General features: G+C 40.7%; 1 protein-coding gene across 1 annotated transcript; it reads right to left on the bottom strand.

Annotated features, from left to right (window-relative positions):
• Positions 1-6,789: 6,789 nt before the first annotated feature.
• On the bottom strand, positions 6,790-12,329 carry LOC149300566 (heterogeneous nuclear ribonucleoprotein K-like). The gene is made up of 13 exons (XM_089485147.1): positions 12,281-12,329; positions 12,054-12,151; positions 11,880-11,936; positions 10,983-11,026; positions 10,110-10,182; positions 9,908-10,021; positions 9,458-9,586; positions 9,050-9,357; positions 8,828-8,864; positions 7,981-7,996; positions 7,835-7,899; positions 7,530-7,699; positions 6,790-6,829 (listed from the first exon to the last, which is right to left on the bottom strand). The coding sequence occupies exons 1-13, from the start codon at positions 12,327-12,329 to the stop codon at positions 6,790-6,792; spliced, it is 1,200 nt and encodes a 399-aa protein (XP_089341273.1).
• Positions 12,330-13,485: the final 1,156 nt, after the last annotated feature.

Genomic DNA, 13,485 nt, shown 5'->3' with positions numbered 1-13,485 from the left:
TTTTGAAGAAACGTTCATTTCACTTTTGCCACGTTTGTTTTTGCTTCAAATGAAATTCGGAGGCCTTTTTGTTCCAGAAATGACATTTGGTGGGCTTTCTCAAAGGGAGGGGGGGGGGGGTCCTCTGACACCTTCTGGACTCACCTTTCACCTAAAGCAGCACCATCTCAAAGTTCAGGAAGAGATCAGGACTCGGTTTTGCACTACATTACCACTACCATCAGCAGCACTGTATCAATGGATACTCACATCCACAGCAACATGCTACGGGACTTAATTGCTCCAACATTTGGATCATCTTGATTACTTCATCCCTGAGAGTAAGTAAGGTGATAAGGCAGCAGCAGCGGTAATAGCAAGGCACTGGGTAGACACTGGGAGGTAGACACATCCAGCCCCACAGTATAGATCAGAATTAGACTGAAGTTCCCCCAAATTAGAAACATGTGTAAAGAATTGATCCCTCAGAGTAAAGAAGACGAAGGAGCCTCAGTGGCAACAGTTGCAGGGCATGCACGGGCAGACAGACACATCCAGCTACTTGGTGGGGGACTGAATTTCCTCAATATTTATTGTATTCTATACTTAAAGAATGAATCCCTCAGAGGCAGGGGCGGAGATTTAGCTGTAGCAGTAATAGTAGGGCACGTGGCCTGGGCAGGCACTGGCAGAACATAGACAAATGCAGCCCCTTGGTGCAGGACCGAATTTTCCCAATATGAAAAACTTTAAAGAATCGACCAATGACAACCACTTGGTGCTGAACTGGATTCTCAAATATCTGAAAAATTAAAAGAACCGCTCCACCAGAGTAAGGATGGAAAAAGGGCAACAGCACTAGAACCTCATTCACTTTGAATATTGAGTGCTGGGTAAGCTTATTTACCCAATCATCTGCTCCACCAGGTGTGGGGAGAGCTGTGTTCTCTGTGGATTGAATATGTTGCATGACCCAGAGAAAACTCTCTCGCTTTGGACACTTGTGGGTGAGCATGAAAGTAACTTCTGGGCCACTAAAGAGAGATGTGTCAGGTGAACAGCTTTCTGGTCCCAATAACTTAGAAGATCAGTATTAGGAGGTAGTGACAGTTCCTCAAGATAGGTGAATATCTCAGACGCACTACTCTGTGGCTTTGAGGTGCTTGGTACTACCCACTTCCTTAGATCCCACATCCCTATCTAGCTACCGATCTATCGCAATTCTCCCCCTGGCCTCCAAACTACTTGAATAGTTTGTCTACAATAGCATAACCCATTTAATTCTTCTGTGTTTGACCCTTTCTCTCTACTCTACACTATGCTGATACAGCCCTCACCAAAATGATTAAAAATCTCATCACTAAAACAAGAGGTCCCTTCCCCACACTTATCCTCTTGGACCTCTCTGCAGCTGTTGACACTGGTGACCACTTATTAGTTTTTCCCAGCTTTTTTCTTACAGGATTTCTTTTCTTTTTCTCCAGTTTTAGATATCACCACCTCATCTGCCATATTTTCGCCCGTCCCACTTTGTCTCTGGTACTATTACTTTGTTGCTCAGATTTATCTCTGCTCTCCACATTTTATTCCACCACCTTGGCCATTCTGTCACCTCATCCATGCATGTTTTATCCCACCCCTAAGCCTTTTCTTTCTGGTCCTTTCCACTCAATACTCAAAGCCTTAACTAGTCCTCTGAACTCTTCCCATCCTTTCCCTTTACACTAATCCTGTTCTTTTTCTACAACTATATTTATTACAACATAGCATATTTTTTTACTTTTCCTCTTCCGTCTTCACCAATTCCTAACTGTATTACCCCTTCCCCTCTCCATTTCTAGCTTCTTATTTTATTTTTTAAGGATTCATATTTAGAGATTGTTGAATAAGAAAGCTGTTGGGCACCACCCTATACACTTGTTTTCATCATAGTAATACAGGGATGTTGAATTTTATACACTCTGGGTCTTTGTTATTCACTCTGTAAGTTATTACACCTTTTCTCCTAATGATACGGACTGATCAGCCGTAACATTATGACCACCTGGCTTATATTGTGCATGTCCCCCTTTTGCCGCCAAAACAGCCCTGACCAGTCGAGGCACGGACTCCAATAGACCTCTGAAGGTGTGCTGCGGTATCTGGCACCAAGACATTAGCAGCAGATCTTTTAAGTCCTGTAAGTTGCGAGGTGGAGCCTCCGTAGATGCATACTGGTGCCATGTGTTCTCCAGGTAAGCGACGCACACGCACCCGGCCATCCATGTGGTATAAAAGAAAACATTTATCAGACCAGGCTTGCTCTGTGGTCCTGCTCTTATGATCACGTGCCCATTGTAGGGGCTTTCGGCAGTGGTCAGCATGGCCACCCTGACCGTGCTACAGCTATGAAGCCCCATACGCAACAAACCATAATGCACTGTGTGATCTGGCACCTTTCTATCAGGACCAGCATTAGCTTTTTTGTGCAACTTGAGCTACAGTAGCTTATCCGTTGGCTATGACCACACATGCCAGCCTTCTCCCCCACATGCATCAAGGAGCCTTGGCCGCCCATGACCTTGTCTCTGGATAACCACTTTTCCTTAATTAGACCACTGCAGTCCAGGAACACCCCACAAATGCTCCAGTTTTGGGGATGCTCAACCCATCACTATTTGGCCTATTTTTTCCTGCTTCTAACACATCAAGTTTGATGATGAAATGTTCACTTGCTGCCTAATATATCCCACCCACTGACAGGTGCCATAATCTTATCAGTGTTTTTCACTTCACCTGTCAGTGGTCACAATGTTATGGCAGATAGATATATGTTAGTGGTGGGGTCTAGCACTTGGGTTAAGGTGCTGTACCATATAATCCCACAATTTTAGGTGTGGATATTGGTACACCTCTGTTGAGGTGGGGGTCGGAGATCGGTAAGGGTTAGGGTGGAGGCAGAGCTGAGAGCAGGGCAACAGACATCACCCTACTACCTTGCATGGCAGCCGAACACCAGGACATTATATCACGTCCTAGTGCACCAGCTTCTGTATTGCACAAAGATGCCACGTGGCTGATACGATCACACTCTGTATTGCAGATCTTTTCTGTGCTCCATTTTTGTAGTTTCCTAAGCAACCCCTTTAGGTGTGGAGAGTGCTTTATGTTCCAAAATTAATCTCTTTGATACAGTTAAATCTTCCCAAGCCATCTGACTTTCACTGCTGTTACTAGATTAGAAAGGTTACAGTGACACTAAGGCAGAGCACTAGCCACTTGCATTGCAGGCCCAGTAATCAGCCGTGATAGCAAAAGCCTCCAGCTCGAACCCAGATGGCTCTCGCTTATGGGCATTTATCACTATTTGGAAAATGAGTTATCCAAAGACAAAATGTATGAACATTATTTCTGTTGGGACATGGGAAGTGCTTTTCTGGAAATAAAACATGAGAAACGGAACAATGGAAAAATCATAGATAACCTCATTAAGCCCACTTATTAAAAAACAAGAAATACAACGTTACTTGCCAAGCTTTAGAGAACGTGGTGACTTTTTATTGCAAAGCCATACTTGAATATAGGCAAGGCAAACTAACAAGGTTTTAACCTTAACATACCTTGTGTTGTGCAACTACAGCCAGTTGTCCATGGTTTCAAATAGCGACGCAAATAATTGGACTTTTGGTCAACATCGACACCCCTTTGTTTACCGCTTTCCTATAGTAGCAAGTGACTCTTCTGGTATTTGGTTTCTGGTATCTACCTTCTCAATAATGCCTTAACAGTATATGCACTTCTGAGCAGGGAAGAGACAAGGCTGAAGAGCATCTTCACGATTTATCTGTCACTAGTTCTATTAAAGGCCCAGAACTCATTCCTATGGTGACATCACCATGCAGAGGTGTAGCATTGGATGTGACTTGGATATAATACTTATGTTATGTGAAGCCATTAAAGTTCTCACGCATAATGAACTATGTAGATTTTTAGAGCTGGGGAGAAGGCAGAAGGGAAATTGCTGTCCTCCTTCCAGTTCCATATGGCTGTCTAATCTGGAGTAACAAGATCAGGCTGCATTTATGCCACAAATGCTTTCCAGTAAACAATTACAGTGAAGCGACTAGCATGTCCATTACAAACAGCGTTTAGGTCTACTACGTCAGTTTATGGCAAGGTTAGCACTCTAGCTGGACAATTTCCCAAAATCATTTAGAGGAAGGCAACGTTACCACAATTAAGTATATATTTAAACCACAAATAAAAAAATGTAATTTCCCCCCTTACCGCCCATTTGTTAAAACTAATGAACCTTCCTACAGATTATGTATTAAATGAGTCAGCATTTACTCAACAAGTAGACCGTCAAAACAACCTTGAAACGCGAGAAAATACTGGGCAATTACAGGCAGATTTTAAGCTGTAAAAACGTATAAAATAATTGCATAGCAAAATTCTAGGTGTGCATAAACTTACAGTAAATTAAAAAGTAGCATTCTTAAATTGAAGTAAATTTATTTAATCAATTCAATTAAGTTTTAGAACTGAAGAGCAATAAACATTTAACATTTCTAGAAAGGGGGAAGCATCAGACACCTTTGAACACCATTCATTTGTCTAGTTTTAAAGCATAAAGGCTGGATTGTGTAGCAAAGAACGAGAACGTTAAAGCAGCGCTGGTGCAGGCCACTTACTGCAAAAGTCATCTGTTAAACTCCTGTTCTGCAAGTGAAAAAAGCAGCAGTTCTTATTGCATGTATTCTTAATGAATCCCTAAGCGTCTGTGGCATCTTAAGTCAAGCATCCAGTTTCTGTTACACAGGGATTAAAAAAAAATCAAATTTGCACAACTAGATCCCCTATTTAAACTTTGCACACAATTACTAACTGCTAAAGAATTGGACAATAACTATCCCATGTGTTGAGGAAGAGAACAATTCTGCTGTTCGCTTAGCTACAACTAAGAAATAAAGATAAAAAAAATCTTTAAAGTTTAATTATACCAATAAAAACCGAGAGCACAGCTGTTCAAATCTCAAAAACACTACACAGATGACTAAATTCAGATACAACAAATCAATGTAAAAGTGATAAAAACAGCAGTGTGTACATTCTGCACAGTTACAGTGAACACAATCCCCGCCAACGTTAGACATTTCAGAAGGAAAACAGGCTTTACTTAGGACACAAAAAAAAAAAGTTTAAAACAACTTTAACTTAACTGCTTCTTCAAAGTTTCACATAAAGTTATCCCATTTCAGGTTTGCACAGTAAAGCTAACGCGGCGTTTAATCAAAAGGAAGAATAAGTGAATTTAAGCAGGGGGAAGGGGAAAGAGATCCTGAACGTTACGAGAGTATATTCCTTTCAGCTTTATAAATTCTGTACAGTATTCTTGGAGGAAGGCATTCTCCACAGTCTGGATTCTTAGATGTGCAGGTTACTATTAACAAATGCATCCAAAAGATCGGAGATCTTGATTTGTACTCCGTGAACAATGGAAGGGGAAGAAAAGCATTCCGGATTTTTTTCACTGTAGCTGTTCTAAACAAAATATTTTGGAATCCACTTATGCCTGAAAAAGAAATTTCATATTTTGTTCCTGATATATAGAAAACCCAGAAATATAGTAAACAGACTGTTGAATCCAAAGTGGGACCGAAAGATAACATGTTACATTGTGGCTGTTTACCAAATGGTTTCTTCAAGGGTGTTAATGGGCGACAAGCACACGCAGAAGAGCCCGCCATGTAAACTGTTTGTACTTCTTCCACACAAGCCTTAGAACTATTATAATCCCTTCAGTGGACATTATATTATAAGCGATTATTGTGGGCTAAAGAAGCTTGTGCAGCAGTTTGCACAAAAGCTAGCATGGTTGGATATTTATATATAGTTTTATATTGTCACTAGCAGTAGCAACAAGCACTTTGGAACACATACCATCAACCATAAAGAGATAGAGGTGAAGTTAGCAATATCTTGCACTTGCCTTTTCTAATTAAAAAGGAGCCTCATTTTTATATTAAACAGCTTTTTTCAAGTTTCCAACCACCGATCTGTATTGACATAGTTACAGTCTTGCATAAGTGCATGCACAACCGTGTCCTTATGCACACAAATTTTACGTCCCACATTTGCAGAAAACAGCCAATTTAGGTATGAAAGCTTACACACACAGCATAACGTTTCATTCAAATTTGTTTTATTCTGAGAATAGAACAAAACAAATGATTTTATTAAAAAGAAAAAAAAGCAAGCTGCCACAAGTGCAAGAGAGCTAAGATCAACACTTCATACTGCACTCTTCCACATCGATGGTATATGAACCAAAAAGCCAGTTATCCTAAAGGGGGTGGGAGAAAAAAAAAATAGTTATTTGAAAGTTAATGAAAACTGCAGCTCACATTAAGTTACAAAAAAAAAATCAAAAATCTAACTGTTCATGATAGATTAGACACTCAAGTCTCTGCAGCGAAAAGATGAAGAAAAATATATTTATGAATATAATTTCCACTTTTATTGCACCTGTTCCAAAGCAGCTGCAATGCTAGAACACATGCCATCTCATTTAAATGAGCTGCGCGATAACATACTGGACACTGAATAGAAATCTCTACCCTTTAAACGTAGTACACCTAAAGAAGCAGAGGAATGTTGGCGTTTATTTTCTTTTTAAACAGAAGCAAAGATAAAAAGAAACATAATGATGCAGGATTCCTTCATTCTTCACTAGTCTTAGAAAAACTTGCCAGAATACTGCTTCACACTATAAAAAAAGAGAATCTTACATTAGAAACCTTGAGCATGTGCCTCTCAAATGTTTAGAAGTCAAAACCCATAAGCATAATCTTCAGAATACTGCTTCACACTATAAAAAAAAGAAAATCTTGTATTAGAACATTGCGCATGTGCCTTTCAAATATTAGGTAAAAACCCACAAAGAAAAGAAAAAAAAGTGTGCTAGTACAAGTTATACATTTGAAAAAGCATATTATATAGATTAGTGACAGCAAGTTGGTTAACACCCAACAACACCCCTCTTATATATGCTAAACACCCAAAAAAACCTACCACATGCATGATAAAATTAAAGGGGGGGGGGGGGGACAAGCACACCACACCAGTGAGGTGGTTAGAATAGGTAAAAGATGTGAAACGCTGCGTTGACATCAAATCAAAGCCCATTTCAACTTGTCCTGTAGAGGCATGGTCTGTGCCATATGGCAGACCGTGATTTGTTGTCAGTGTGGTTATCGAAAAACAACAAAATCACTAGTCTTCCACACAGAACTAAACCAACATCCACTGATTTCTTCTACAATTTTACAATTAATCTACAGGCACATTAATATGTTTACAAATGCTTTTGCAGCTGTTTCACGGCAGAAAAAGGCAGTTAATATCAAGCAGAATTAGTTTTAAGAAGTTGTTTTAGTAAGAAACACAAAAAAAGGAGGAAACCGGAGAAAATAGGTTTAAGACAGGGAAAGATGCAAAGTAGACAAATAACCAGGTGCTGGAGAGTTTAGTATTCAAAGCGTGCAGATTCAAATGTTCTAGCAATGCACCTGTTCTGAAGCAAGTATTGTGCATTTTGGATCTGGTCTTGGGTGCCTATGATGGTAATGATCCGGTCATCTGATCCTTCCAAAGGTTCATCAATCTTGATAGACGCACCGGATTCATGACGTATTTGTTTAATCCTCTGGCCACCCTTTCCAATAATTGACCCTGCCAACTGAAGGTGAAAGAACAAAAAGGAGATTTTAAGTAAAACAAAAGCTACAAATGTTTGTTGTCAATCACCGAGCTGCAGCTTTCGGTCACCAATGAGCTCTCCCCTTCTTACACGCAAAGGGTCATACGAACTTACATCTTTGGGAATGGTCACTTGTGTTGTTATGACTGGTCCACCAAGGTCACCATAAGACCCCCGACCTAGAAAATAATAAGTATTCTATGAATGGGCTCCATTTTTGCATTCACATTTAAACAAAAACATGCGTTAGAAATTCTTACCATATCCAGATCCTCCCTGGTGATTTGTCAAAAGCCACATGGAAAGAAAGTAAAGAAAAAAAACAAAATTAGAAAAAACTAATGACCACACAAAAGGGGAAGCTTGGATTGTGTAAATAAGCTACAGATTTACAGTTCTATAGCATTGGTCCTGTCAATTTTATACAGCTAAGAATGCAGTAAAGCCTGCTTAACGGTAATTACGCCTGCAGGTCATTAATGGAAAGTAACATACATGCTCTGCCACAGGTTTAACGGCTTACAAATAAGCATGAAGCAGACTGTATTCTAGTTTCCTAGAAACTGTAACATGACCATACGCAGAGGTTACCTAGCAATGCAATCAGCAAGGGAAGCAAACATATCAACAAGTACACAGACGCTGGGAATATGGACAGTGTGCATGGGGAGTTTCCCAAAACTTCCTCTACTTAAGAGTTAGTGAATGTTTAAACCAGTCTATGGTTGATTGCATTTTGCCATTAGACATACACACCCCACAAGAATGAGTGAATCTAGGCTAAACCAATCTATTCACAAAGCCCTGAAGTGGCGATTATTCACTGCTAAAATTACTCATCTTCACTAGGTCACTGACCATACCAAATTCCATCGAGAGTAGGGGGGGGGGGGGGGAGTAAAAGCAGTTAACTGAATACTGACTTTACTAAGCAATGACCACAGTAACGAAATCCAAGGGTACTTTATATACAACCAATTCTCCCTGGGAATTTCATAATATTAAGCCATGCAAAAGGTACACTATTTGAAGTATTAGGGCCCTGTTTAATACACATTAATAGTGAACATTGAGTAATGAATCTGGAAAGGTGGGTGCGTTTCTTACCATTCCATCATAGTGGTCAGGCCTTCCTCTACGATCCCTATAAGGCGGAAAAAAAAAAGGTACAGTTAAAAAATGCATTGCCAAACATTAGTATGGAACTTTTCACATCTCAGCCACACTTATTACCGAACATTCAAGTGTCAGAAATTATAATATACATTGTACATTATATATAATAAATTATATGATCAATTACAAGCTCTCAAACACAAGCATTCTTACCCTCCTCTAGGTGGCGGAGGCGGTGGTAGTGGAAGATTGCGGGCTCTACTGCCACCTCTGCCTCCACGACCTGGAGGAGGTGGAAGCGGTCCTCGCCTTGGGCTCATATCATCGTAATCTCTTCTTGACTGCGGCATGGGACGACCACCAGGCCCAGGAGGCATCCGATCAAAGCCTCCCCTGGCATGCATAGGAAAACCCATTGGCCGTCCTCGTCTGTCATCGAACATCATTGTGAAGCCACCGTAGTCGTAAGTTTCATCGTAGAAGTTGGGGTCATAGGGTTGTGCACGCCCCTTGATAGGAGACTTTAGGGAAAGAAAAAAAAGAAAAATTACACCACCATCAATACAGAAAGGTGAATAACCCTTTATTCTAAAAAAACAAAAAACAAAAACAACAACGTACCTCCGATATCAGATCTAGAATAACTTTGATGCACTCAACGACTCTGTCTGGCTTTCCGCCAATGAGCACAACGCGATCTGTGGAATGAGGACAACACTCCTGGAAGAGCTTAATGGTGGTCTGTGTATTCTGGAGAATTTAAAAAAGTTATAGTATTAGGATGTTTGTCCTTAAGGAAGATGGCTGAAGGCAATTCAGAACAGGATGCTAATTATTTAGTGGACTACAAAGTAAATGATCCAACATGTGAGGTGACCACAAACATTACACTTACACATTTCAATATTGAAAATAAAGTGGATAAAGCCCAATAAAAGGTGTTGGGTAAGCATGAGCACTTTGTTAGTATTTGCTTTTATTGCAAACTACATGCTACCCAAATACAAAAGCTAAATTATCTGTATTTCAAGCACTCAAGTGCCAGCAACGGTGACAAGATAATTCTCCTACCTCTCGTAGCTCCTTAATCTTTGCTCCTTTGACACCAATAATTCCTCCTGCCAGACTTTGATGAATCAATAGCCTTAACTCGCAATCAAAGTCATTTCCTTTGAAATGTTGGTACTGCAGAAAGAAAATACAGTTTTAACAACTACTCATTGCTTGGACTATGAAACTGAAATATTAAGATCACACACACACACACACATACCTCTTCAAGAGTAGGAATGATCTTCTTTAATATTTCACCAATTGTTTCGATGTCTGCACTGATGCTCAATATACTGCACACAACGAGGCAGGAAAGGAAAATGTAACATTTAGTGATTTTTACTAGCAGGACAAGAATAATCTTGAAATGGCAAATACAGCTAGCAATTTAAAATACTGTATACATGCATACATGTGCTTTTTACCCTTTTAAATTGGATAAGGCAGTAAACATTTAGGTGTAGGTGAACGGAAGGGTTTTGGAAGGACTCCGATTAAGTGGGCAAGTAGGTGGCACAGAACTGGAAACAAGTGAATGATCATATTCCCCACCACCACTTAGGGTAACCTCTTTTCAGATTGACTCTGGCGCATCTCTGGGGAAAGTGGAAAATGCAAGTGGTGGACACTATGGATGAGACCACTTTGAGAGAAAAAAAAAAAAAAAATCAGAACACTAATGGGCTTTGAAGAGAACAAAAAAAATTGCAACATAAATGTGGAGTGAAGGAGTGATTAAAATCTCAAATTTCATTAAGTAAAAATAAAATGAAAGGTGATGTCAGAAGAGTCAGGTGGACCACGAAGACAAATAAAAGCACTAAGAAACAGCTAAATGCATAACGTGGTAAAATGCAAAGCTTGAATAAATGCTCCTCCCCTCATTGATAAATAACAGGGCCCATGGACCATTAGCTTGTGTGGAAGATCAGTGAGTGAAAAGGAGGGGAGGGGGGACAACTGAAGGGGGGAGAGAAAAAAAATAAAGACAGAAAAAACACTAGATGTAGGGGAAGCTAATCATATCAAAAGGCAGGTTATAATACATTTCTCTTTCTAATCAGGCAGTGAGGCATAAACTGTTGGGACATACCGCTCGGGGCCACTGCTGTCTGGGACTGAAACACTGGCATTGTACTGCATTGGTCATTGGCGTTCGTGGATGTTGGCATTGGGCATGGGCATTCAATCACAGGTTGTCAGGAATAGTACCCGTTGGGCAACGAGCACATTTTTGGGCATAGCCAACCAGGGTTTTCACATGGGCGTTCAGGGGTAGATGGGCCGTCATGGTGGGCAACGCAGGGGTAAGACGATCCAGTACATGGGCAACGGAGATATGTGGCCAAAAAAACAAGGAGAGGGAAAAGGGGGAAAAGCAATACATTTTAATTTAGCACAAAACTAAACTGTTTGTCAGTTAAAGAAACAGTACTAAGCCATACTGTGCAAACACAACTAAGTTTGAAATTTAACTATGTTGACCATAGGAGATATCTTTCAGTTCCATTATGACATTATATACGTGTAGTAGGCTGGCTCGTGAGTGTAGACACATCCCCCTCACAGCAACTCAAGTTTGGAAAACAATTTCAAGAGGAAATTGACAAAAAAATATGTTGTGGGTAAGAAAAATACAAATTTCTATTTGAGGAAGAAAACTGGTTTACTGTTTAGCCGGGATCACCATTACGCCAGATGCTGGCGGCAGTTAAAAACCTTTATTTTATTCATGTGTCTAATCACATGAGTCAACCCACTGAAGTGGTTTTGAACCACTATATACATAGATTAAAAACCCTTATCAGTTACTTAAAAAATGTTTAAGCTATGTACAAATCAGCATGCCTGGCGTACGTGCGAAGTAAAAAAAATAAAAAGTAAAACAACACCCACCCCCTTATACTTCTATAGACTATACCCATGAGATCAATGATGTACAGGAGGCTTAGAAGTACGCTAACATAGTAAGAACGTTTAATAAACTCACGTCTGTCCGAAGTGCTTTAATATTTTTTCCTCCTTTGCCGATTACTGCTCCAGCATTCTAAAAAAAAAAAAAAAAAAAATTAAAAAATTTATATGCAAATAAATATCATTTGAAATAGCTGCCGCACTATAAAAACACAGCCTTTATAGAAATAAAAATAAGATAAACAATTACCTTGCTCTGAAGCAGAATACGTAGTTCTACCATCATATCTGTGTTTCTAGATCTTTTGAAAGCCTGCTCCTCCTCCATATCTTCTGCTGGACGTTTTCCTAAACAGAATCTACATTTTACATTGGGATCGACAAACACACTACACAAACGTATCTAAGCTATTCTAGATCATTTCGCAAGATAAAAAAAAAAGTGTAAAAAACAGCAGAACGCACCATCCAACTCACCGTTGGTCTCTGTGTTGGTGAATTCAACCTCTTCCTGCTCTGTCTCCATCTTCTTCGAATAAACTTTTAAAGCGGTGGTTAAAATCTGTGGAAACCCAAACAGAAGTGAAGAGACGGCTTGGGCTAGTGTTTAGCAGAGGCATGTTGCTGGACAGCTAGAGGAGCCAATAAGCCCACTGAGAAGCACAGCAGGGTTATAAGACAAATCACCTGCTGGGCGGAGCTATTAAATGATATCATCATATCAGAGCAGCCTATGACTACCTCGCATTAACCCCATCATTTGCAATTCTGATTTGAGCTACTTCATACAGTATAATCAAGACGAGTGCGTTACCCAATCGCAGCTACCCATATAATAATGGCAAAGCAGGGCTTCTTATAAACCCACTTTGTTCCAGTCACAACAGCAAAAAGCCACAGAGTAGCCTTGGGGCCGATACAGGCAAAACACCAACTAGTTAGATACCAGAAGTATGCATGTGATATATATATATTATACACAGATACTTTATAAAGAGGATAGTTTAACAGTGGTAGAGGCTAATACGGTAAGGGGCTTTAAACATGCACGGGATAAGCGTATGGCTATCCTGCATCTAACAAGATCAAACACCGAGTAAGGTTTGAATCTTTACATCGGGTAGACTAGATGGGCCGAACGCCTCTCAAATTCTACTCAGACGGAGGAGCAACAGAACCCCGATTGATCGCAATCTACAGATGTGGAGCTACCCGCAGCTCGTGAGATCTAGATCCTCCACGCTCCTTTGTCTACATGCGAGGCTGGGATACCGGCCATAGCAGCCCCGCCCCTCAGCCGCAAGCTTCCGCCACCAGCCATTTTGTGACTGAGGGAAAGAAAAAAATTATAGACGGCATGGCGGCTGCACTACACATCAGGGTGCGCCGGCGAACGCCAAGCTGCCAGCTTGGGTAGCTGCGGGCACGGCCCGCCTCCCTCAATGCCTACGTGCAACACGCAGCCGGGCAGACTACGCGCTAAGTACTTTAATAGCGCTCACATGGGCACAACGAATCGCTTTCTCTGGCACTCAAGGCGTTAATATCCCACCCCCAGTAGGGACGATGGCGGTTTGCCGGTCAACGGTCAACATTACAACACAATGATAGGCCTAGTAACGCGAAACACACAACCACCGCCACACGCGGACTATGTGTACCAACTGCTGCCCCGCTTACCT

This window comes from Sceloporus occidentalis, unplaced genomic scaffold (genome assembly GCF_023333645.1).
Source record: "Sceloporus occidentalis isolate IW3139 unplaced genomic scaffold, rSceOcc1.0.p SCAF_24, whole genome shotgun sequence".
Classification (NCBI taxonomy): domain Eukaryota; kingdom Metazoa; phylum Chordata; class Lepidosauria; order Squamata; family Phrynosomatidae; genus Sceloporus; species Sceloporus occidentalis.
This window is presented reverse-complemented; position numbering and strand designations above follow the sequence as displayed.